We start from the raw sequence: 25,659 nt of genomic DNA, 5'->3' as shown, positions 1-25,659 counted from the left end.
GCTACCAATTTTAGTGGATGAATTGAACTGACAGGAGTGTAGTCCATGTTCTCCTCCACTCCAGCATCACGTCCTGAGCCAGGAATTCAGCTACCTTTCTTATCTCTGACAAGTCTGATATAACAATAAAGCAATGGAAAAGAGGTGTCATTCTAGGGTTTGAGTTATCTGGGGGAATTAATCTTTTGTTTTGTTTTTCCTGTTTTACACAACTTTTTTAATTTTTTTTTTTTTAATATTTCAGCAGAAGCACATGTTGAACACTACGCTAATGCCCGGAAAAGTTGTGCGCAGTGAAATGGTCCCTGCACCAGGTGCGGCTCGGCGTCTCCGGGCCCGCCCTGCCTCGGCGGCGTCATTCCCGCCGCACGTGAGGGGCCGGGGCGCGCCCGCCGAGCCCGCCCGCGCCGCGCGCCCATTGGCCGTCGAGCGCGACACGTGACGTGGCGGCAGCGGCACATGTGGCCGCATTGAGGGCTCTCGGCGGCGGTCGCCATCTTCTTTCGGCGCGTAGTGCTGGCCACCGTGGGAAGGAGGTAGGAGAGGGGCTGCCCTCAGGGAAGCGGGGTGCTTTTCCGCGACGGACCCTCGCTCCCTCCGTCCCCACCAGCTCAGCGCCCGGGACCGGCGCGCTCACTCCCGCCCGCAGGCGTCGGCGAGCCTCGGTGCGGGTCGCCATTTTCTGTTCTTTCGCGGTACGGTCCGAAGCGTGGCGGGAGGCGGGCGCTGATGCGTTCTGTCTCCTGAAAGCAGGTCTGGCAGGGTGCGGCGTGATGGAAGAAGACTGGAATGCGGAGATAGGGGATGATGCGTTACTCCCATCCCTTGAGAAGGTATGAGTGGGAGGGGCAGCTGTGGCGATGGAGTATTTTTCTTTTCTTTCCTCCAACCCGTGTCCCTGCAGCCTGAGTGGCTGCTGGGCAGTTGCGTTCCCTGTTCTCGAGATGGTTGGAAATATGGTAGGCAGGCATAGGAGTTCACTGTTACCGAAGAAAAGATTTATTCTCTGCACTAGCAGTTTGCTTGCTGCTGTTTTGTTCAGATACTAGTGAGTGTTTTGTACTTAAGTGAGCTTGACATGTCATCTGTGTATAATGTGATTTTTGGTAACTTTCAGATGCAACCAGTATGCCATTTAGTGTGAAATGCATCTTTCAGAAGGTGCAGAAGGCAACCTCTTTCGAGTGCATGACTTAGTAGCTGTGTTTGTATTTACATGCTTTGTTAGGCCTAAAGTCATCATGTTGTTTTGCCTTTTCTCTTTCTACAGGTTAGCTTGCTTGAGAGACCAAATGACACCTCATCTGTCTTTAATTCAAGTGTAGACTCATTTGGTATGTGAAAGGCACTTTTGACTTTACTGATGTCTTTAAGAGTTGGTCCCTTCAGCGTTGTACAGGATTAAAGGAAAGCACAATATTATTGTGATATATTCATGGGACCCCCATGGAATAGCAGCCTCAAATTATATAGAGAACATAATGAGTAGGTTTTCTTTTTGACAGTCAGTGATTCCTTATTTACTGCAGTTATATAGTAACATATAACTACTAATGAGTGAAACATAGCTTTGAATTTTAACTTAATTGTTTTTTCTGTTATAGGTACTGATGAATTTGTGAACTCACAGCATCAGCCAGTGAGTAGTTTTGGTAGAGGAAGGAATTTTGCAGCCAGAGGTAACTTCCAGTAGTGGTTGTGTTTCTAAGTGGCTAGTTGTGTATGATACATTAAATTTTGCCATTCACCACTTTCAATCAGCAGGCAGGTTCAGCTTCATGAAAGTAGAGCTCCATCATGCATGAGCATGGCTTGGGAAGTCATACACCATCACTCCAAATGCCTTCCACTTCCTTCTCCTTTCCCTGGATTTATATGCTAAGCCTGATGCCACATGGGGTGGGGTCAGCTTTCCTGTCTCTGTCCCATCCAGTCTTGTGCTCGCTCACCTCGTCTTGCTGGTGTGGTGGGGTGAGGAGCAGAAAAGGCCCCAATTCAGTGTGAGCACTGCTCAGCACTAGCTAAAAACATCCCTTTATTATCAATACTGTTGCCAGCAAATCCAGCACTGCTCGTGCCTGCTGCTGTGGAGGAAATTGACTCTATCCCAGTCAAACATAGCACAGTTGATTCTTGGAAAAAATTCTCTACTATTTCTGCATCATTTTTGTTGAACCCTGTTATGGTGGGTGAATGTTAGGCTTATTTGGTGCAGGGCACTGATGTCAGGCAGTTTTGCTGTAGGCTCTCCAGCAGCAATTATGAAGTAACTGGTAAGTGGTATTTAAGATCTGTTGTGTTTATGGATACTTGGAATGCTGTAATTTGTATATGAGCCCTTAAGATAAAATTTTTATATCTCTAACTGATGTGGAAAAACCAAACTGACTGACATACTGGTATACACACCAAGCTTTGGTGGCGAAGAAGCCACAGGTGCTGTGCTAGGAGAACTTGATGGTGTCCTGTACCAGATAATGCTCTTTGTCATTACAGTATGATAGAACAGGTATTCAGATGAAACTTAAGGACTAAGGAGTAAATGATGATCTAAGCTGATTGTTTGGACCTTAGATAACACCTGAAACTTGAGTCTAAATTGAGGATTACCTTGGTTATGCATATGACTTACATTTATGCATATGCATGTGCTTATTTCTTTCCTTCTCAGAAGAGTCACTAAGGAAGGGCATTAGAAATAAAAAATACACTACATATTTACTGTCAACTGAGTAGGCAGCTCTGAGTAATAAAAAAATAGAACTCTGTGGATTTGAAAGACATGTTTTCAATGCCTCACTTCGTAGCAGTCAGCGACTGGCATTGCCACTGTACTGGGCAATGTACTTAACTGTACCAGTTAAGAAAACCATGAAGGGACAAATGCTGTCAGTTACCCTTCAACCAGAAGTCTTAATTGATCTGCATGCTTACTGAAGAGTTGAAGTTTGCAGTTTGATTAGCATATACACATGTAAAGTGAAATACTTAATGACCCAATGTTTATTTTACTTTTTGAATTTGTACAGGAGAGCAGTACTGTTTCCTGTCAGACTTCTTGGCAAAAAGTACTTCTTGTCTTCCTTTTTTTTCTATGTTTAGGCAAATCACTCAGTTGTATATTGAAGTTCTTGTGAAATCATTTAACAAGGACTGAGAAGAACAGTTACCAGATATAAAGAGCTTGACCTGCACATCAGAATTAGGCAAATATCATTGACTGTGTGCTATGCTATACTGCAGGTTTTCAAGAAGGAATTGAAGAAGATGCCATTACACAAAGCAGAGGGTTTAAAGGATTTGGACAAGGTGAGTGTAAGTTTGTTCCGTGGTTTGTATGATGGCAGCATTCACTGGCCATTCTTTCTGTTTGTTCTCGTTCCATGAGAATGAATAGTCAAGAGTGAAAGCATTGAAGTGATTTCTTTCCTTCATCCAGGTAAAAGGCACTTGATGTGCTGATGCAGAAGTGGCAAAGTGAGTTACTTGTGCTATGCTGTATTATTGCAGGTTTTCAAGAGCGCAATGCTGTAGATGGTGCTAGTACACAAACCAGAGGGTTTAAAGGATTTCGTGGTGGCTTTGGACAAGGTGACAGTAAGCTTGATGGTTTGGTCTTTTTTTGCATGCTGAGTGGTTTGTATGAGTACAGTGTATGGTTGGTGATGTTCCTGGCATTTTTGTTGCTCCCTGAGAACTACCAGTACAAGGGTGAAATCAGTAAAATGGTCTCTCTTCTTCAGCCAGATAAATGACATTTGATCTGTACATGCAAAATTGAGAAACTGTGTTACTTTGTGTTATGTTGTACTGCAGGCTTTCAAGCGGGAAATGGAGAAGATTCTGTTACACAAAACAGAGGGTTTAAAGGATTTCGTGGTGGCTTTGGGCAAGGTAAGTTTGTTGCATTGACTGGTTTGTTTGGTGGCAGCATACACTGGTCATTCTTTCTGGTTGTTCTCGTTCCCTGAGAGTGAGCAGTGGAGTGAAAGCATTGAAGTGACTTCTTTCCTTCATCGAGGTAAAAGGCACTTGAAGTGCTGATGCAGAAGTGGCAAAGTGAGTTACTTGTGCTATGCTGTATTATTGCAGGTTTTCAAGAGCACAATGCTGTAGATGGTGCTAGTGCACAAACCAGAGGGTTTAAAGGATTTCGTGGTGGCTTTGGACAAGGTGACAGTAAGCTTGATGGTTTGGTCTTTTTTTGCATGCTAAGTGGTTTGTATGGGTGTAGCATATGGTTGGTGATGTTCCTGGGGTTTTTTGCTCCCTGAGAACTCCTATTACGAGTTCTGTTCTTCAGCTGTGTTGTGGAAAATATGAGTGGTTTCTTTAAAAAATGAGTATTACTGGGTATAATACAGTATAGGTTGGAGGTAATGAAGAAGTTGTTGTGACTGTTTCTGTGCATATTTGTTGGAGCAAATAGCTCGGATTAGTTGTAGTATTTCACTATACTAATGTGTGATTTAGAAAAGCTGATCAAGCAGCTTCCCCCCCATCCATGCCAGCCATTCAGGGGAGTGAGGGGCAGTGTTTGGGCCATTTGCACGCGATTTTAAATGTTCTAGTAGCGCTAGTGACCAGGAGTGGGCAAACTGGGTGTGGCCCCTCAGAGAGGGTGTAGCATTATAAGTAACAGGTGTGGGGAAATGGGCAAGGCTGAGCAGTGAGGGTGTGGCACAACTGGGACCTGTGGTGTGTCAGTTTATGTGTCAGCACAGGTGGGGCACAGCCAGTGTCCTAGTGATGGGTTGTGTGTTAGGTTGGTGTGGTGTTTCAGCTGTGTTTTTTTTTGTTGTCGTTCCCCCCACCCCCTGTTTACTAGATCTAGTACTGATTTTCAAGTGGTCAAAAGCTATTGCTGTTTCTGCTGCCAGCAAGGGTTTTCTAACCTAGACAGAACTCCCCCAAGAGGGAAGCAGGTGTCCCAGCCACTGGCTGTAGGGAGTGTCTGAGCCTGGTGTTAGTACCAGAGGATGGTGCAAGAAAAACCTGCCTATAGTGTAAGCAGGTGAGTGATTTATTGAGTCTGAGGGCAGAGCTTAAAGAAGAGGTGAAAGGGCCTAAGGAGTATTAGAGGAAGCAAAAGAGAAGTAGGCTGGGAGAGTAACACCCTTCCAGCTGTAAGAGGAGCTCTGCCCCTTTTGCTGCCAGGTAGGAGGAGGAGTCCTAGTAGATGGGGGAATATAGAGGTCCTTCCCAACCCCCACTGCTTTCCTAGGTGCTCTTACAGAATAGGTATGAGACCCTAGATCTAGAGGGTCAGGCAGATGATACTAAAGAAAACTGTCTGGAGGGTCCTCCAGTTGTACTTAGTCTGTCAGATGGATCACAGCCTCAGGTCTTAAGAAGAAAGGAAGTGTGGTTGTAATAGGTAACTCCTTTCTAAGGGGAACTGAGGGCCCTGTCTGTTGACTGGACCCACCCCACAGGGGAAGTTTCCTGCCTCCCTGGGGCCCAGCTACAAGGTATCACCAGGAGACTTCCTTAACTAATTCACTCCTCTGATTATTACCCACTCCTGGTTGTCCGAGACTGCGGTGGTGAGGTTGATAGGAAGGGCACCAGTGCAGTTTAAGAGGACTTCAAGGCTCTGGCTCAGCTGGTTCATGGGACAGGAGTGCAGGTGATGTTCTGCTCTTTTCCTTCAGTAGCAGAGATGAATGATGAAAGGAACAGGAGAACCCACATTATCAGTAACTGACTTAAGGGCTGGTGCTATTAGCAAATTTTGATTTTTCTGATTATGGAGCAGTTTTCACAGCAGTAGGTCTGGTTGAGTCAGGTAGGCTCCATCTGTCTAACAAGGATTCTAGGCCAGAGTTGGCAGGGCTGATTGAGAGGGCTTTAAAATAGATTTGAAGGGGGAAGCAGATGAAACCAGGCTTTCTGGAGAGGAGGCTAAGGGTGATAAGCCAGAGTCACCAGGGAAACCAGCCCAAGTGCATGCACACAGATGCATGGGTAACAGGAGGAGCTGGAAGCTGATGTACAGGAGGAAAACTGTGATGTAGTAGCTGTCATGGAAATGTGGTGAGATGACTTACATGACTGGAGTGTTGCAGTGGATGACTGCTTGCTCTTCAGAAGGGACTGGCAGGGGAGAAGAGATGGAGGGGTCACTTTGTGTTTTAGAGAGGGTCTCAACACTGCAGAACTGTATGATTAATGATAATAAGGTTGTGTGCCTGTGGGCAAGGATCAGCGAAGGGCCAGCAAGGCTGACATTGTGGTGAGTGTCTTACAGAGCACCTAACCAGGATGAAGAGATGGATGAATTATTGTGTAAGCAGCTGGGGGATGTTTGAAGATCTGTAAGCCCTTGTTCATGTAGGAGAGTTTAACTTATCAAATAATCTGCTGGGAACTCAACATAGTGGCAAAGACAGAGTCTAGGAGCTTCTTGCAGTGTATGGAGGACAGCTTCTTGTTGCATCTGGGCAACTACAGGCCTATCAGCATGCCCTTGGTGCCCAGCAAGATTACGGAACAGATCATCCTTGAGAGTGATCACATGGCACATACAATACGGCCATGGGATCAGACCCAGCCAGCATGGATTTTGGAGTGACATGTCCTGCCTGACCAATGTGATCTCCTTTTGTGACCAAGTGACCCACCTGGTGGATGAGGGGAATGCTGTTCATGTTGTCTACCTGGACTTTAGCAAAGCCTTTGACACCATCTCCCATAGCATATACCTGGAAAAGCTGTCAGCTTATGACTTGTCCCATGTGCTGGGTTAGGAACTGTCTAGATAGCTGGGCCTAGAGAGTTGTGAATTGTGCTGCATCCAGTTGGTGAGCAGTCACTTCTGGTGTCCCCTAGGGATCTGTGTTTGGCCCAATCCTGTTTAATATCTTTACTGATGATCAGAATGAGGGAATTAACCTACCATTAGGAAATTGGCAGATGACACTAGGTTGGGTGTGTGTGTTGATCTGCTGGAGTGCAGGAAGGCTCTGCAGAGGGACCCAAACAGGCTGGATTGATGAGCTGAATCCAGTAATCTGCTACACAAGTACAGGTGCTGGGTCCTGCCCTTTGGTCACAACAGTGCCCTGCAGCACTACAAGATGAGGCAAAGTGGCTGGACAGCAGACAGGCAGAAAGACCTGGGGGAGAGCAGACATCAACCAATCTGGTCAAGAAGGCCAGTGGCATCCTGGTCAGGATCAGCAATAAGTGTGGCCAGGAGGGCCAGGACTATGTTTGTCACCCATACTTGGTACTGGTTAGGCTGCACCTTGATTACTGTCCCAGTTCTGGGCCCCTCAGTTTAGGAAGGACCTTGAGATGCTGGAGCAAGTCCAGAGAAAGGCACCAGGGCTGATGAAGGGTCTGGAGCACAGGTCCTGTAGGGAGCAGTGGAGGGAGCTGGGTGTTTTTAGGGTGGAGAAAAGGAGGCTTAGGGGAGACCTTATCACTCTACAATTGCCTGAAAGGAGGTTCTAGCCAGGTGGGGATCAGCCTGTTTTCCCAGGCAGCTAGTCACTAGACAAGAGGAAATAGTCTTGAGTTGCACCAGGGGAGCTTTAGGCTGGGCATCACAAAGAAGTTCTTCACAGAAAGGGTGATTAGGCGTTGAAATGGGCTGCCAGGGAGGTGGTGGAGTTACTGTTTCTGGAGGTGTTTAGGAAAAGCCTGGATGTGGCACTCAGTGCTGTGGCTTTGTTAATGAGGTTGTGTTCAGTCATAGGTTAAACTTGATGACCTCAAAGGTCTTTTGTCTTTTCCAACCTAGTTGATTCTGTGATTTCTGTAATTTTATACTCTATACGCACTACGCTGTGTGTTACAGGTACTAAAGATGGACAAAGAGGTTTGCCTCAGTCTGGAACTCTCAGCTTTAGAGAGAGGCGAACTCTTGCAGATGGTGCAGGTGAGACTTTTTAGTAGTGGGGGTGAACTGTACAGCTTTCCTCATTGGTGAGCTGTGGGAGTGTAGCTAATTGTTAGCTTGACTGGGACTTCCTGCAGCCTGATCTAGTGGATGGCAACCCTGCCCATAGCAGGGTGGTTGTGACTAGGTGACCTTTAAGGTCCCCTCCAACCCAAACCATTCTATCATTTCTATGCATTTTCAGAAGTGCTCCTTAATATCTGAAGAACAATTGATTTGACTGTATTTGGTTCAAATAATGATTTTTAGTAAGTGTTACAGAGGCATTGTGGTAATACTCATTGAAGACATAAACAGCATCCTTAATACATGATAGCAATTCATTTCTGTTAAAAAACAAGCTGCTTTTTTTACAAAACCACCACAGTTTCTATTCTTTCAAAAAAATTAAGACCATTTTCCCACCTTTTTGACTGAAGCCTGTTGTGATAGAGGAATGCTGGACTTGTTTGACTAAGCAAGACAGCAGCACTTTGATGCAGGGAATTGATGACAAGCAGTTTTGTTGTAGACTCTCTAGCAGGAATTGTGAAGTAACTTGTAAGCAATATTTAATGTCTGTTGTATTTATGGATACTTAAGGTACTGTCTCCTGAGTGTCAGCCTTTAAGATGTAGTTTTTATTTGTTGATGTATTAAAGCCAAACTGACTGACATACTGGTGTACACCAGGGATTGGTGCAGAGGAAGCCACAGATGCTGTGCTAGGAGAATTTCATGGTATTCTGTGCAAGACGATGCTCTTTATTATTACAGTATGATAGAACAGCTGAATGCTTTCTGGCATAAAAGTATCTCTTGTCTTAATTTTTTCATATATTTAGGAGAATCACTTAGTTATATTGTACTTTTTATATTAATAAAATAAGGACTGAGAAGAGCAATTACCAGATACAAGGTGCTTGACCTGCACATCAGAATTAGGCAAATATCATTGATTGTATGCTATGCTATACTGCAGGTTTTCAAGAAGGAGTTGAAGAAGATGCCATTACACAAAGCAGAGGGTTTAAAGGATTTGGACAAGGTGAGTGTAAGTTTGTTCTGTGGTTTGTATGATGGCAGCATTCACTGGCCATTCTTTCTGTTTGTTCTCGTTCCATGAGAATGAATAGTCAAGAGTGAAAGCATTGAAGTGATTTCTTTCCTTCATCCAGGTAAAAGGCACTTGATGTGCTGATGCAGAAGTGGCAAAGTGAATTACTTGTGCTATGCTGTATTATTGCAGGTTTTCAAGAGCGCAATGCTGTAGATGGTGCTAGTACACAAACCAGAGGGTTTAAAGGATTTCGTGGTGGCTTTGGACAAGGTGACAGTAAGCTTGATGGTTTGGTCTCTTTTTGCATGCTGAGTGGTTTGTATGAGTACAGTGTATGGTTGGTGATGTTCCTGGCATTTTTGTTGCTCCCTGAGAACTACCATGGAGAACTGAGAACTCCTATTACGAGTTCTGTTCTTCAGCTGTGTTGTGGAAAATATGAGTGGTTTCTTTAAAAAATGAGTATTACTGGGTATAATACAGTATAGTTGGGACAATATACAATATTGTATACAGTACAGGTTTGAGTTAATGAAGTTGTTGTGACTGTTGCTCTGCAGATTTTTTGGAATAAATAGTACTGTCTTAAATTTTAGTATCTTGTTACACTAATTTTATACTCTGTATGTGCTACATATCTGTTACTTACAGGTGGTAGAGGCAGGCAAAGGGACATGCCTCAGACTGGAACTCCTGATTCTAGAGAAAAAGGAATACTCACAGATGGTGCAGGTGAGGCTTTTTGGTGGCAGGGGTGAGCTGTACAGATTTCCTTATTAGTGATCAATGACAAAGCAGTTCCTTCTTAATTCTGGCAAATACTGTCACTAATTTTTCTCCCTATTGAGAACCATCTGCAAATGCTAGGTATCTTGGTTATATGCCTGAAAAAGACGTGTTTGTAGCTCATTTGAAGTTTAGTTACTGGCTTTTCAAAGCAGTAGTGTTATGTAATCTTTCTTTGTTGTGCTGAGGCTGGTTCAGTTAATGCACAGTGAAGCAGAGGTGCTAACCCTAGAAGTGAAATTAAACCTTAAAGAGCTTGCTAAGTTGTGAAAGAGTTGATCTTGACTTTTGTGCTTGTACCCTCTGTAAGAGGAAATATTTTATTGTCAGTGCTGACAAGTAAGGTGTATAGCTCTGACAGGCCACTTACTCCTGGTTTAACTTGGTTTTAATTTGGAGGTTTTTTTGTTGTTTGCTAGGGATTTTTCCCCCATAGTCCTGCTGTATTCTTCTGCCACTGATGCTAATGTACCTGGCTACGTATGTTGTCCTGCCTAGAGCATAGTAATACATTATTCATGGAAGTACCATAATTAGGAGTGGGATTAAACCAGTCTAATGGTTTATATAAGAACATTTTGTGTGATAGTTGTAAAAAAAATCCCTGCAGAAAAGATGGCTCAATGGCTCTTTACTCAGAGGGTGAGTTGCAGTAAAGCATTGGAACAGGTTGAGCAGAGAGCTTCTATGGATGCCTCATCCATAGAAGTGTTCAAGGCCGTGTTCAGTTGAGCTTTGAGCAGTGTGGGCTAGTGGAAGATGTCCATCCTGTGGCATGGGGGTTGGAAATGGATGATCTTCTAGGTTCCTTCTAACTCAAACCATTCTGTGATCCAGTGATTAGCAGTGTTTAGAAGTGATACTTAATATTTGAAGAACAATTGATTTGCCTTTATTTGATTCCGTTCAACTAAGTATTTTCAGATTTTTAGTTCAAATAATGATTTTTAGGAATTGAAGCCTTTATAGAGGCAGTATGCTAGTGGTTGTAGTGGACGTAACTGCATCCTTAACACAGAATAGTAATTCCTTTTTCATGACTATAGCGTACAGTGTTAGTGTGTTAAAAACTTTTCTGGGTACTGGTATGCAACAGTTGCATCTATCTGTACAGAATTTCATGTGGAAAGAGAGTTCCTCAGAAAGAGTAATTTGTTGTGTGGGAAGCATGTCCTTCCTTGAGTTTTAAGAGTATGTGTCTGTCTGGATGATGAAGAAGAGCCTTATTTAATTTTTGTGAGTACCTCTTGAAAGTGGGGTCCTTGAGTGAATGTGAGACGTGAATGCTTTACAAGTCTGACTTCATATGGAGGTAAATTTTAGGTCTAATAGTATAAAATTAGGTTCTGATAGAATGAATGTGTGGAATTTTGATGTCTTCCTGATAAATGGAGGAAAATCCAGATGACATCTCACTCAACTTAACTTCAGTAGGTTCATACGTAAAATAGTTTTAACTTTTCCTTATATTTTTTGTGAACTTAAATGGTTGTGTTCTTAAGGTCCAAAGGTGACTTATGTGCCCCCTCCTCCACCTGATGATGAGCAAGCCATCTTTGCACGTTACCAGACGGGAATGAATTTTGACAAGTATGATGAAAATGTTGTTGAAGTGTCAGGACTGGACCCTCCAGCAGCATTAATGGTTAGTGAACTGGTTATTCTCACAGTTTATGTGAAGCATGATTTACAAGGATGTGTAGTGGATTCAATATTTGCAGCTACTGAAAATTCTAATAAAAAATACCAAATCTTGCAGATAGTGTGATGTTGGAAGGAGGTGCTCCCCATTTGAAAGATAAAAATTTGAATTCACAGTAACTAACAGACTACATAAGTGGTCCAGAGAAAGTAATATTGGATATATAGGAAGAATAGTCTTTAAATTATGGAAGAATACCAGTTTAGATATTGAAAGAAAGAGGTCTTTGGCAGCAGTTTCTGGGCAGACTGGTATAATTACCTTATTGAAGTCCATTACTGGGGGGTCTTCAAAAAAGTAAATTAACATCTGTTGGGGTAGTATGTGTTTAGACAGAGGGGTGTTTTAAAGTAATTTGTAGCCTTGTTCTCTGTGGTTGCAGTTCATTGTTTAACATATAACTTAGTTTTTTATCTATAATGGGTGGCCAGTGTAAAAAGAAAAGGGCTCTTTTTAGGGAAAAGAATGAGGAGAGAAGTGGAGACGGGATAGTAGTATCTGTGTTGAAAGAGAAGATGCAGAGGTGTTCTCCCCATTCATCTTGTGAAAGGTGTTCTCACTGATTTTTGTCACCTGTATTGCTTTTTGGTACTGGCTAGGAATGTTGTTTTAGCTACCCTTGACTGGATTTAGCGCAGAGACTATATGTAGCTCCTACATGAAATGAAACTACAGAGTTTCAGGTTTTTTTCATAGCATGCTATGTGAGTTTACTTGCTTGGTAAGTATACCATGTATACAACTTTGGAGCAATTCTTTCTCAAAGCTAGTAAGATCAGCTAAAAGCAATCATAGCATTCACTGTCCTGCAGACAATGTTCCTTGAATGGCATGAGCAGATTTTAGAGACCTTTGGGGCTTTTACCTTTAGGAGCCCTGGCTGTGTAAATGACTGGTAAGACTACCTCTAAAGTTAACACTCTTAAGTATTTGGATGTCTCTATCATACAGTAATCATTTTGGGTTTTAAACTTTTCACGTTCTGTGATTGTGTAATAACTGTTAATAATTTTTTCTCTTACAGAGTTTTGCAGACACTAACATGTGTCATACTTTAACTGTGAACATTGCTAAAGCCGGATACTCTAAACCTACTCCAGTGCAGAAGTACAGCATTCCTATTATACTGGCAGGACGGGATTTAATGGCATGTGCCCAGACAGGATCAGGAAAAACTGTGAGCATTTTGTGTGGTATTTATTCTACTGAAAGTATTTGATCATGAGCTTTCAGTGGGATGCCTCACTCTTCCACATCACATGCTTTTTGGCCAGTAATTTCACTTGCACAGCAATGGCAGGTATCAGGTACCGATATGAATGATGATAGGGTTGTCACGTTTTGGGCTTTATCCTTTATTTTAGTAAACTAGTATCTTGGTACAGCAGGCCAGCCTTCAGAGATACAGCTGTGGATTCAGAAGTATAGGCAGGTAGTCCTAGAAACTGCTGATGACAGGACTTAGCAGTTGAAAGTAAGGACTTCTGTGTTGTGTGGAGTTTTGTCTTATTTAGTGGCCTTTTTTTTTTTTGTTTGGGTGTTTGTTTGGTTTTGTTTGTTTGTTGACAGTTATTTTTGGTGGTTATTTGTTGCTTTGGTTTTCTGTCTTTTTTGTTTTGTTTTTGGGTTTTTTTGTGTGTTTTTGTTTGTTTCAATATTTTTCTGTTGTGTGTGTATGAGTTTTGTGTGTGTTTTGGTTTTTTTTTAAACTTAGCACCAGAGTGTAACTGTGGTGTGCAGGTTTGTCATACTTGGTTTGGTGAAATCTGTTGTGCACCTGACTTGGTTTTAGGTGATTTGCTTTTAATCATGGAACACAACTGAGAGTTGATACTAAGCTGAAAATTGTCTCAACTTTTTGAACTAATGTACCCAAACCTAACGACTGGATAGATGTGGATATTTGGCTGTGATTGTAGCTTTTGCTGTTTAGTTTAGTGTGGAATCCTAGTTTTGCTTTAAGGTAGCTCACTAGTTCTTTTGAAAGACCTCTTCTGTTTGCAGAAGGGGAATCATCCAAAGTCTGTGGTCTAAATATTCTGAATGCTTTTGGGACTGCTGTACAGATGCAGGTTTGTGGGTATCTAGTCTTATGTGGAAATGTGCCGGTGTGGTGTAGTTGTGTTTCAAACGGATCTGCAATTCTAGTAGGTTTTGGTCTTGGGCTACTTATTTATCAGGGTATGTAATCAGTGTATGGAACTGTATGGAAAGTTAGGCACTGCATGATTGTCTTCCTGTGTTACTAGACTGTTAAAATCCAGAGATACACTTTCATACTGGTTAACAAGGTTAAATGTTCTCCTGTGTATTCAGGTCAATCCTTCTGCAGTTTGATGTTCTTGATCATTGTGTGTACTATTATTCAAGCTTTAAGATTGATACACAGATTTTAATGGGACTGATAAAAGCTTTTAAGATTAAACAGCCCAAATACCACTATGGTTTTTTCCCTCAGGCAGCATTTCTTGTACCAGTTGTGGCCCAAATGATGAGGGATGGTGTAACTGCCAGTAGCTTTAAAGAGCAGCAAGAACCGGAATGCATTATTACTGCCCCAACTAGAGAACTGATAAATCAGATCTTCCTAGAAGCAAGAAAATTTGTGTATGGGTAAGCTTTTGCACTGTTGCCTGGTATTGATGATTACTTTTCTTGAATCAGCAGTGCTTTATTTGTTTCAAAAATACTTGAAATTTTTTTTTTGTGCCCATCAAATTACAAACACTTTTGAGTTTAGATTATAACACTTGAGTTCAGATTATACTACTGCTTAGTGGGTTTCTTACTATATGACTAGGGATTTAAGTGCCTAATCTTTCTGATACTGGGGTGGGTGAATGGAAGGCTTACTCCACCTTGAAGAGGAGATAGGTATTCAGCTTATCACTGATGAGAAAAGTGAAGTTTCTTAAAAGACCTGCTAAGAAAGTTTTTCTGTCTTACTGTCTAGGAGCCAGTCCGACAGTCACTCCAACAGGAACTTCAACTGTTGGGACCAAAGTTCCTTTGCAGCAGGTGGCTCTAGTGAGCTGCTTGCTGCCTGTCTTAATTTACTACACACACCGCTCCAAGAGTCAGATGAGGTTTCCTCACTGACGCGATCCTAGGTTTCCCATAGCAGAATGTCAGAGCTCTCTTTACTTCAAGTAATTTCATTGTTTTGCAGCAATGTGTAACAGCTCAGAGTGTCTCCTGAAGGGGACCCCCTGAACAGTGGAATCACTGGGCTTTTTTATGTGCTCACAGTTTATATATACCTAATATTTTGAGGTCTTTTTACTAAGTTATTTGCTCCTGCAGAGTCTGAGCATCCGGTGACCAGGCTAGTGATGCAGGTCTATGTGCCCTGTGTTAAGTAAAGTGTCAGCACCAGGTCATGGTCTTTTGCGTAGCCGCCAGCGATTTCTTGCTGCCCAGAGGTCAGTCTGTAGCTTGCACTGCTGCTGCACACTGAGCTACCTGCACTGGATGTATTCAATATGAAGAGACTTGCTAGCTTGTTTTGTGTAATTATATGTGCTTTACTTTGATCTTGGCAAAATGGAGGTGAGTGTTATGGGTTTTAGTTAATTTCCAGTAATGTTTCTAATTACTCCTGCTTTCTGGTGTTTCTGGTCTTAGACATATCACACTCCCAGAAGCTCTTTGAGCTTTCAAAACAGACCAGGGGATCTGAACTTCTCACTAAGTCCTTGAATGTTGTGTGAGAGTACATTAGTACTAGATTTGTCGTTAATCTTTTTACTAGATAATAGGTTTTACCAGTGTACAGAAGAGAACTAAATCTATATTAAATAAAAGTTTGTTACTGTTTGGAGGTGAAATGCAGAACATCATCGCTGCAGAGTCTGGTGGGAATAAATCATACTTGCTTTTATTCAAGCAAACTTACACTTGGAGGCTGTCTGCCTTCAGGAAGAATGATCATGTTTGCATATCTACTTACTAAAGAGGTTCTTAAGAACAGCTTCTTAATCTCAAACTTTATGTAACTTTGTAGCTGATTCTGTTCCTTATGCTGTTTTAAACTAGATACAGATGATTTAATCACAAAATAACATTTGAATCTAGAAAGTTTCTCTTACAGCTGACTTGTAGTAAAAATGAGTTAAACAGTATCAGGATGTGAATTTGTAGTGTCTAAAGAAGAGCTTGCATATTGATTAGTTGAGATTTATGATCTTAGGCTCTTTGATTTAATTTGCAAATAGGAATATGAAATATGTTTCTATACTAATCATGGATAAATACTGAAATTGTGGAATTCCAGGGGGAATGTCTGTTCTTGACAAAAGCTTTCAGAAAAGTTTTGTTTAACTGATAAAAATTTACCAGTTTTAACTGATCACCATTGTTGCATATGGAACTGAATTAGTGTCTTGGGTAAAAGACCATTTGAATTTGTGTGTGAAAATACTCATTGTGTGCATATAAAGATCTTAGCAGAAGGTTTTAAAGATGAGATTGTAAACATGATTCAGAGGTGCATAAGGTAGATCTTGCTTAAGGAAGTGGTTTTCTACAGAAGAGTATCTGATGTAGCTACTTGCTCTAACCAAAAAGCATGGTGGGAGGAGCACAAAGTAGTATAGTTTTTGGGTGGTTTTGCTGTCTAATCCTTGAGTCACACACTGTATGGCCAATATGATTAGCTGCTTTACAAGGATGCCATGTATGTATTTATTGTTTTGCCCCTTTTAAGGTCTGCCAAGCTTCTTTCTGAAGCTCTAGAGGCATATGTAAAGGTGGCTCTGCTTTTTCTGAGGATGCTGTTACTGTTAATAGGTCTCAGTTGAAGAGGGGAGAATGCAGGCAAAATCAAGTGTTTGTTCCTAGCAGGCCACTTGGGCAGCCTCTGTTATGTGTTGTGTGGGGAACTGTAAGCTTGCTCTGAGGGGGTTTCTGGTTTTGAGCGCTGTTTTTGGACTGAGCTGTACGCCGAAGGAGTTAAACCACTCTTAAACTGATTTGTGGTAGATCCGATTATTTTATATGAACTTTATTGAAACAATACCGTTTGCATATTTACGTAGTTAATCCAAACCTTTTTCTTCATAATAGAACTTGTATAAGGCCTGTTGTGATCTATGGAGGTACACAAACAGACTATTCGATTCGTCAGGTAAAACAAGGCTGTAATATACTGTGTGCCACTCCAGGCAGGCTTCTAGACATCATTGGAAGAGGAAAGGTAACATCTTAACACTTCATCTGAATTCCCTAAATACCCTTAACTAAAAGACAAAATACTATTTTTTGTTCTTTAAAATTAATAGAAGAAGAGATTGGTTTTCAGTGGCTCTATCGGTATGCTGCCTTTGTACCAAGGCACTGAAGTACAAGTGATGTTTATCTTAGACTGTCTAAATTCCATGAAGTTTTTGAAGGAGTAGCCTGAGTCTAGATCTCTTCAGTTCCGTACAGAGACAGCTAGATGATACCAGTCTAAATCAAAGTGGCTGCAGTGGTCATGGCGATAAAATTTTATAGCTTAAATACCTGGAACACTTTCATGTAGTTCTTGTGGCATATTCTGTAGTAGATCTTCACTTGATATTCTGTTTGTTTTGCTGCAGTGGCTTTTTATCTGTCTTGCACTATAATTTCACACTGATCCAAAATACAAAAAACTCCAGGTTATATAGTACTATATTTGAATTTTTATTTTCCTCAGTCATTATAAATTCATATTAAAATTTTTACATGTTAGTGTGGTGACTCCATGATATTCACTGAACAAGCAAAGTTTGGAAAAATACTTGGTAGTAAACTGGAGATGAGTTTTCTGCAGTTGTAAGGATTTTAGTTAAAAGTGATAGTCTTGTTCAGCAGCAGTGAAGTTGTAATAGTCTTAATAATGCTTGCTGACATAATTATTTTTCAGAAAAATAAAAAAGGTTTTTGAGAATGTTTGAGGGTTATGAGAGAACCTTTCTGAAACTCAAGGTATAACTCCAAAATAGATGGGCTGAATTATAGTTGGTCTCTAAGCTCTGTTTACATTGCTGAACCAAGTTCTGAAGCACTATGGTGTGTGAATTTGTGCAGATTAAAAGACTCAGTAGAGGTTGAGATGTAAACAAATCGTAATACTTTCACTTTTTATTAACTTGAAAGCAATGAGTGAAAGGTGGATTTTGGCAATGAACTAATAGTATTTTTCTTTGACTGAAATACTTGCAGATTGGTTTGCATAATGTGAAATATTTGGTGCTAGATGAAGCAGACCGCATGCTTGATATGGGTTTTGGTGCAGATATGAAGAAGTTGGTATCTTTCCCAGACATGCCACAAAAAGACAAACGCCAAACACTGATGTTTAGTGCCACTTTCCCTGAAGAAGTTCAGAGGTGAGTAGAATAAAAATAGAAATAAATCTGAAAATGTACTTGTATAGGACTAAATATTTGAAGAGTTAAGAACACTCCTAATTTTTAGAAGCTTGAAAACACTGAAAGCTGTGACATCAATATTTATTGCTTAATTTAAGCAGGTACTCTAAAACATTAACTGTTTAATTTAGGTGGGGATTCCTAAGCAATTTAAAAAGTTGTCTGAAGGCTTTTAAATTTCACTTCTGCAGAAGTCCTCATGTTCCCCTTGTTGGTCTTATTCCTCCCCCACCACATCTGTGCAAGCTCAAAACCAGTGATGTTGCTGATATCACCATCTTCGACTAACCAGCGTTCATAGTACTCAATTCTTGTATAGATAATTGGTATTTATTTTCAGTAGCTTGAAGGCTTCTACAAATGGGTTTATGATTCATCTTCTATTTACTACTCATTACCTTTCAAGTTCCTCTCACTTAAGGGAACAGTCTTCAACAGATGGTAAGTATGGTTGCTGAGTAACAGAGCAAAACAACTAATTCCCAGCAGATGGAAACTTTTTAGTATTTCTTCTGCTTTTTGAGACATCAACATCTAAATATTCACTGTTAAATCAGATGAGTCTCTAAACTTCAGTTGAAGCAGTGCAAATAGTTTTGAGGAATTCTGTGGTAGGGATACTGTTAGGGTGTTGGTAATTCAGTGAGTCAAATCCTGACAATTTCCTTTGGTCTCAGAAAGTCTGAAAGATCTTTTTTGAGGCAGGGAGAAAATACTTCTCAGTAGTTTCCCGTCCTGAATGAAAGAGGGTAATGGGCTGCTTTTTCCTGTTCAGTCAGGTAGTACTGACCACTAATGTGGAAATCTATCACCTTTCTTAAAGCAGGACTCACCTGTTGTGGCTTTGGTTCCTTGTCCAGACTTTTTTCGTAGGGTTCTTTGTGTGGAAGAATAATCTTGTAGTGAGATAAAAATGACCTTGTTTGCTCAGCTGGTAATCAAGCATTCAGATGATATTATATACAAGTATAGTTTGTGTTTACCTGTTTCTGCAAGAGTGTATCCTGGGAAGAGACCCGGGTGTGTGTATCTCCCTGTGAGATACAGAGTGCTCTGATTCACTCAGGTTTTGGGTTGGAAAGAGCAATCTGGGTCCCTTTATCTCTAGGTCTGTTTTTATCATTGGGTTTTGCTCACGCTTTTGGTGTGTATTTTTGTGTACTGGGGGATGAATCATGAGTTCTGTAATTACCAGCAACTGAAAAGACATTCCTTGAACTTCTTGTTGAAGATATTTACTGTCTGCTCCTGTTAAATGAAAAAGCCCCAACAGACCTACCTTTCTACTGTCAGTCCTGCAGGATTTACAAGTGCTGGTGGAAGACTTCAGAAACATAAGTGCTTGGATCATGGTTTGGAAGTGCATAATAACATTAGAGTCCTAGGAGCATTTAGGTTGGAAAAGATCCGTAAGCTGATTAAGACTTAACCGTTAACCCCGCACCAGCAAGTGAACCACTAAACCAGTGCCCCAAGTGCCAGATATGCACATCTTTTAAGTACCTTCTGGGGTGGTGATGCCACTGCTTTCCAGGCCAGCCTGGTCCAGTGCTTGAAAACTCTTTCAGTGAAGATTTTTTTTTTTCTTGATATCTGGTCTAAGCCTCTCCTGGTGCAGCTTTGAGGCAGTTTTCTTTTGCCCCGTCATTCTTGTAACCTTTTGAAACTGAAATAAGTTCAAGTGAAAACCCTTGTTTTCTGGAGTCAGTTCATTCCTGGATTTAATGGTTTTCTGGTGCTGAAGTCAGGAAAGCTAATGATTTCCCCATACTGTGCTACCAGGAGAACTTTAAACAGTATACTATTTTGGTGATGTTGGACACAGGGACGCTTTCTTTGGACCTCTTGCATTCAGATTGTCCTGTGTTTCTGTTAAGTGAATATAATCAGGTTTAGTTTTAACATTACGTTTGGGTTTATATCTGAACTTGTTTCTGCCATTACATAGACCTTTGATCTGATAGTTGAAGCTCTTTCTATGCATGTGATTTGAGAGAACCATGCATTTTTCTAGCTGACTGGAAAACTTTAATTTAGCATTTGAGGCTTGATATCTTCCAGTAAAAGGCTGTGGTTTAGTCCCAGCTAGCAACTAAGTACCGTTTAGCTGCTTATCCTAGAAGGCTGCTCCAGGGTCTTCCTGAGGCCTTCTCTTCCCCAGACTGAGCAACCCTACCTCTTGCAGTCTGTTTCATAAGCAAGAGGTGCTCCAGGTGTGTTATCAGGTTAGTGGCTTTCATGAACTCATTCCAACAGGTCCACATCTTTCTTACACTGGAGACCCCAGAGCTGAACACAGGTGAGGTCTCACAATACCAGAGGAGAGGGGCAGAATTGCCTCCCTGGCCCTGCTGGCCACGTTGCTTTGGATGCAGCCCACGGCACAGTTGGCTTTCTGGGCTGCAGGTGCATCTTGCTGGGTCATGTCCTGCCCCATATCCACCAGCACTCTCAAGCCCTTCCCTCCAGGTCCAGCTGGGATCCATTCTCTGTCCAGCCTGTACTTGTCCTATCCTATCAGCCTGTGTAAAGTGTTTCAGTCTTTTTTGTAAATCCCCTTTAGGTACTGGAAGGCTGCAGTAAGGTCATTCCAGCCTTAATAATCTCCACTCCTCAACTCTCTCAGCTTGTCTTCAGAGGAGAAGGAGTACAGTCCTCTGATCATCATTGTGGCCTCTCTGAATCTTTTTTGATATGCCTGTCTTCTGCTGAAGATGCCACAGCTGGGTGCAGTACTCCAGCTGAGGTCTTACAAAGGCAGACGTAGAATCCCTTGACCTGCTGGTCATACTTCACACAGCCCAAGATGTGGTTTGTGTGCTGGACCAAACTATGCAGACTCTTCCGGCTTTTTTAAAATGTATGTAAGACTACTTGTATTGTTCCTTGCAAAATGGAGGATAAAAATATTTTTTGTGTTACTTAAACATAAATGAAAATACATGCTTTTAAAGCAAGAATAATTACATAATATTTTTCATTTTGCTCAATTTTGTCTCTTTCAGGTTAGCTTGTGAATTTTTGAAAACTGATTTTTTATTTGTTGTTGTTGGACATGCGGGTGGAGCATGCAGTGATGTTCAGCAAAATATTCTTCAAGTTTCCCAGTATTTCAAGAGGGATAAACTGATAGAAATTCTGCACAGCATAGGTAACTTAATGCCAGTTGTTCACCTGAGAAGTCAAACTTGCTTGGCTTTAACCTTGTTTTTGAAAGATCATGGCTATATGATTTTGTTGTATGTTGTGTGCTTTACAAGACTGTTGATGAAGCTTGAAGCAGAACTTGGGGAGCCACTTGTTTTTAGGGATATTTGTGTAGGGGTATTTCACAGAATCATAGGCTAGTTTGGGTTGGAAGGGACTTGTAAATGTCATTGAATCTAGTCCAATGCCCAGTATTTGTCAGTGATTCACATCTATTAAGTACTATCAGAAAACCTTCCCAGATGGCTTTCTACTTTATGTGGTCAGTTACAATACTTCAGCATCTGGGGTATTATCTCATGATTACAGGGGTGTTAAAATTATTGTGTGAATGTTTGGGCCTGTGTTTTATTAATGTCTAGGATTTTTCCATATTTTTCCAATATTTACTTACTGTTCTGTATGTCTTAAATTTTAATGTTGAAGACTGAATGTGAGTTTGGAATCAAAAATGGTCTGTGGAATCTTGCTGTTCAGTGCTCAGAATAATGTACTGCTTTGAGCCACAGGCTGTAGAAAGAAAATGCTTGCATGTCGCAGGGAACAATGTTTGTTTTCTCTTTTTATTGAGGAGAAAAACAATGTATGTTTCTTCACTCAGTTTCTGTATTGATACAGAAATTGATGGATTAAATTTCATTAGCTCAGATAAGGCAAGAAATTACAGTCATACTTTAAAGACTTTATTCAAAATGTGTGCCTGTATTAGGTGTTACTATAGATAAATATTAGGTGTCAGTATAGGTAAGACTATTCTAAATAGTGAAAATTGCATCATGTTTCAAACTACAATGGCTTTAAACTTTTGTTCAACATAGGTAATGAACGAACCCTGGTCTTTGTGGACACAAAGAAAAAAGCAGACTTCATTGCATGCTTTCTTTGTCAAGAAAACATACCAGCCACTAGTATCCATGGGTAAGTATTTTAAAGTGAAAGTCACCTGTGTTTTTTAAGAACTTTTGTTGAGAACTTACATTTGGCTATATCTGTGTAGTTCAGCTTGCCGTGTGTTCTGACAGACCTCAGAATATCAAGGTTGAAGAAGGGCTAAAATGGTCTTAGCAGATGCAGGATGTTTCTGTATATCCTGTGGCTGTTGGATTTGTAGGTGTGTGAAAGCCATATAGCTTTTGAGAAGATCTGGCCTTCCATTCCTGGTGAGCCTGGATTGCTAACCCACAACCCCCTTGTGTGGGAGGAGTTTCCTAATACGTGTCTGTAAAATTACTACAGTGTGAATTGAGGTATTTGTAGAATAACTGGTTCAGTGGAAGCTGTTAAACTGTCATGAATTTTACTGGTTTCTGATCCATTTTACTTTTATGAGTTGAAGTCAGGATAGTTATTCCCTGGAGTAGTGGTCATACCAGGCTTCACTAAATATCCCATGTTAAGATCCTAAAGAGCACTGGTTAGCTTTCTAATTTGTTTTCTTACTTGGGCAGTAAAGACCGTGAATGATTTTTCTGACCCACTGTAGTTCAATACTGGATAATTTGTAAATATTCTTCAAGCATGGAAAAACCAGAGCAAATCTAGTTTTCTTGTCATTATGATAAAAGAAGACCAATTCTGTACTGTTGACTGACCACAGGTTTTTTTTTCATATCTGAAAAATGGCCTGTGCAGGGGTCTGTGGAGACTTTGTCTTTGCTATTCTGGCTCCCTGCTGCAAAGCTGTAGGAAATTGTAATAAATTAAGCAAGTGGATTTTTTTTTTTTAGAAAGGTTGTGAGTTTGATGCATAATTATCTCCAGTTCTTTTAAAAAAACCTCAGTTTCTCTAGAGACTTAAGTTTAAGCAGTTGCTCTGTCTCGCTGCTCTTCAGTTAAAAATTCAGAAAACATAAACTGGGCAGTGTATGAGTTGTTTGGGTCTTTTTTCGTTTTCCGTCCATTGTTCACCCCCCTTCCCCTGCCCAAGAGCTTCTTTCCACGAAACATGGCATTTAAATTATATGTTAAATAATACTGTGAATTTTAGAGATATTCATTCTCACCCTTGCTTTCTTTCTAGAGATAGAGAGCAGAGAGAGAGAGAAATAGCACTTCGGGATTTTCGTTCTGGAAAATGTCCAGTTCTTGTGGCAACCTCAGTGGCAGCAAGAGGTCTGGACATTGAAAATGTTCAGCATGTCATTAATTTTGATCTTCCTTCCACCATTGAAGAGTATGTGCACCGAATTGGACGAACTGGTCGTTGTGGAAATACAGGGAAAGCAGTTGGCTTCTTTGATAACAATTCAGATGGTCATCTTGCACAACCTCTAATTAAAGTGCTTTCAGATGTAAGTTTCAGATCTTAGTGCTGATCTTTTTCTGTTCTTTAAGATTTCACTTGAATGTACTGAACAACTGTGACATTTTTGGTACTGTTATGGAACCCTTAATCTGAATTGGTAAAGCAGTCAAAGTCTCAATTGGTTTTCCTAATTGCATAGGCTCAGCAGGAAGTTCCTGTTTGGTTGACAGAAGTTGCTTTTGAGACTGAAGGAGGACGACTCCCAGTTAATACCCAAAAGGTAGGTCTGGAAATTAACTGAAAGTCCTGGCTATTAGAACTTTGTCTGAGACAGTTTAAAACTTGTCTTTAGTGGTATATATCCAGAGTAATGCCACTGAAACTGTTCTGACTCTAATTATGTCCCTTTTCTTAGTTGTGCATCTTTAAATAATTGAATATTACTGAAACTAATTTCAGACAGATTGCTTGGCTTAGGTTCTTAGAGTGTGGCCTCTTACTAGCTGCTGTAGTCTCGATCTATAAAGTCAGGATTCCTGTGGAAGAAAACATTCATGCAGACATGAACAAAAGCTGTAGTTCAGAAATTTCTGTGCTGCATGTGTACGGTGGGAGTGCATATTATTATGCATAACAAGCAGTAACTGTTTTATGAATCACCTTAGTCAAGCAACTCAGTTGAGTGAAAGCTTCAGCTAATTATAGTTAGGTAAATGCCCAATCTGGTCTGTGTCAAGATTCTTAATGTCTGTGGTGAGGAGAAGCCTTCTAGTTTCTTGCTGTTGGTAATTTCAGATTCTGTGCTTACTCCTATTTGAAAGCCTTTCTTTTATCTTGATTCCATAAGAACTTTTATCATAGATCAGTTGCTTCCAAATGTTACAAATGTACTTCCTCTGACACCATAGTAGAAATAACTGCTCTCAGTGCTTACACAATGTCTGAAGCTTCACTTCAAGTTCTGACCTTCCTTTCATTAATTATCTTTTCCCATACTGTAGTTATTGAAAGCTTTGGGTGGTTTGAGTGTTTTCACCTGGCTGGCTAGTCCCCTTGCTAGATCTGAACCATTTTTCTGGGGGCAAGGGACTTCATGCGATGTTAGTTACACTAACATTGCTTCCTTCTCAAACTCACAGTCTCACATTACAACTGTTGTGTATATTTGCACAAACCTTTCCTTGCAGAGTAATTCTTGACTCTGTGGATATTTCTTGTATATTTTAGTACAAGGACACATTATTTTTGCTTTTTTACTAGATTGCTTTAAGAGGTGGATCTCTCTAGAGATTTAGATTGCTTCTAAATACGTGTTTCCAGCCTTTTTGTAGTGTCTCCTAGCATTTAATGAAATCCATCATTTCTAGTCCATGGCCTTCACAACCTCTGAGTAACCAAATTTGACTGTGACTTTGTCCAGAACAGAATAGTGTGAAATCTGTCTGCTTGCATTGGGAATACTGCCCTTAGTATCACATACTAAGTGATACATACACAGTGTACCTCCTCCTTGAGTTGAAGAATGTGAGGTTCTAATTATTATGAGACCTTTTCATGTCAGTCTGACAGAAACTCTTCATTTGTAATCAACCCCATTTTTCATGATAAGTCCATTTGATAATCAAGTGATGAGTTTGAAAGAGGAATCTGTTGGAGGATCTTATGTGATTATTTTGAGGCAGTCTTAAGAGATTACTGAGGAAAAGGATTTTACTGGGAAGGTAATGCAGACAGTCATTCTGTAGTATGTAGTGGAAAAGGAAGTTGTTTTCCCACAATTGTATGAACTGATTTGTGTTGGGTAAGAAAAGAAGTTGAGATGTGAACTGTGGGAAGTGTTATTCCCACATGTGATAAAATCTGAGGTTGGCTAAACTGTATCAATTTCACACCAGGGTAAAAGAAGTCCTTGTGTATAGGAGATTAATGATGAAAACTTCCTGAGTGTTCAGATTACATTGAGATAGGTGCATGCAGAAAGCTAAAATTGTTTTGTGGTGACTTACCATTAAATGATTGAAAGTGTTAATAATTCTAAACTAGGACCTGTTGTGTTTCCTAGAATTACAGAGGCAGAGGCATCGTGAATGCAGGAGAAGTAAAGATGGACTGTTCTGCAAGAGAAATTGAGTCATGGGATTAAATTGCTTTATACCAAACTAGTTTGTACTATGTTTTGCTGTAAGTGAAGTGTTGCATGGGAATCTCATCTTGTGAAGACGCAGTTTGGGAAGGAGCTTTATGTGAGGGTTCACATTAACTTTGTTCCTTTTTTTTTTTTTTTTTTGGAGCATGTCAGTTAAAAAGTTTGAGTCTTGTGTTACAATGATTTAAGGATCTGTTAAACAGCTCTTTAATAAAAGTTTGAGATGTGCACTT

General features: G+C 40.7%; 1 protein-coding gene across 1 annotated transcript; it reads left to right on the top strand.

The window, feature by feature from the left end:
* Window positions 1-773: 773 nt before the first annotated feature.
* On the top strand, window positions 774-25,659 carry DDX4 (DEAD-box helicase 4). The gene is made up of 18 exons (XM_059873835.1): window positions 774-833; window positions 1,271-1,334; window positions 1,605-1,679; window positions 3,244-3,315; window positions 3,511-3,597; window positions 3,817-3,894; window positions 9,135-9,215; window positions 9,597-9,677; window positions 11,234-11,376; window positions 12,458-12,610; window positions 13,892-14,046; window positions 16,498-16,627; window positions 17,620-17,786; window positions 20,834-20,979; window positions 21,854-21,953; window positions 23,056-23,326; window positions 23,480-23,560; window positions 25,343-25,659. Exons 1-18 carry the CDS (start codon window positions 774-776, stop codon window positions 25,421-25,423), a joined length of 2,025 nt encoding a protein of 674 aa, XP_059729818.1. The 3' UTR covers window positions 25,424-25,659.

The sequence above is a fragment of the Haemorhous mexicanus genome, chromosome Z (genome assembly GCF_027477595.1).
Source record: "Haemorhous mexicanus isolate bHaeMex1 chromosome Z, bHaeMex1.pri, whole genome shotgun sequence".
Classification (NCBI taxonomy): domain Eukaryota; kingdom Metazoa; phylum Chordata; class Aves; order Passeriformes; family Fringillidae; genus Haemorhous; species Haemorhous mexicanus.
This window is presented reverse-complemented; position numbering and strand designations above follow the sequence as displayed.

Bases quoted from the DNA above. Each gene is read 5' to 3' on its own strand.
- DDX4 (XM_059873835.1), top strand. From the start codon at position 774: ATGGAAGAAGACTGGAATGCGGAGATAGGGGATGATGCGTTACTCCCA. The intron at 9,678-11,233 runs GTGAGGCTTTTT...TGTGTTCTTAAG, and splicing joins AATACTCACAGATGGTGCAG to GTCCAAAGGTGACTTATGTG. The intron at 14,047-16,497 runs GTAAGCTTTTGC...TCTTCATAATAG, and splicing joins GCAAGAAAATTTGTGTATGG to AACTTGTATAAGGCCTGTTG.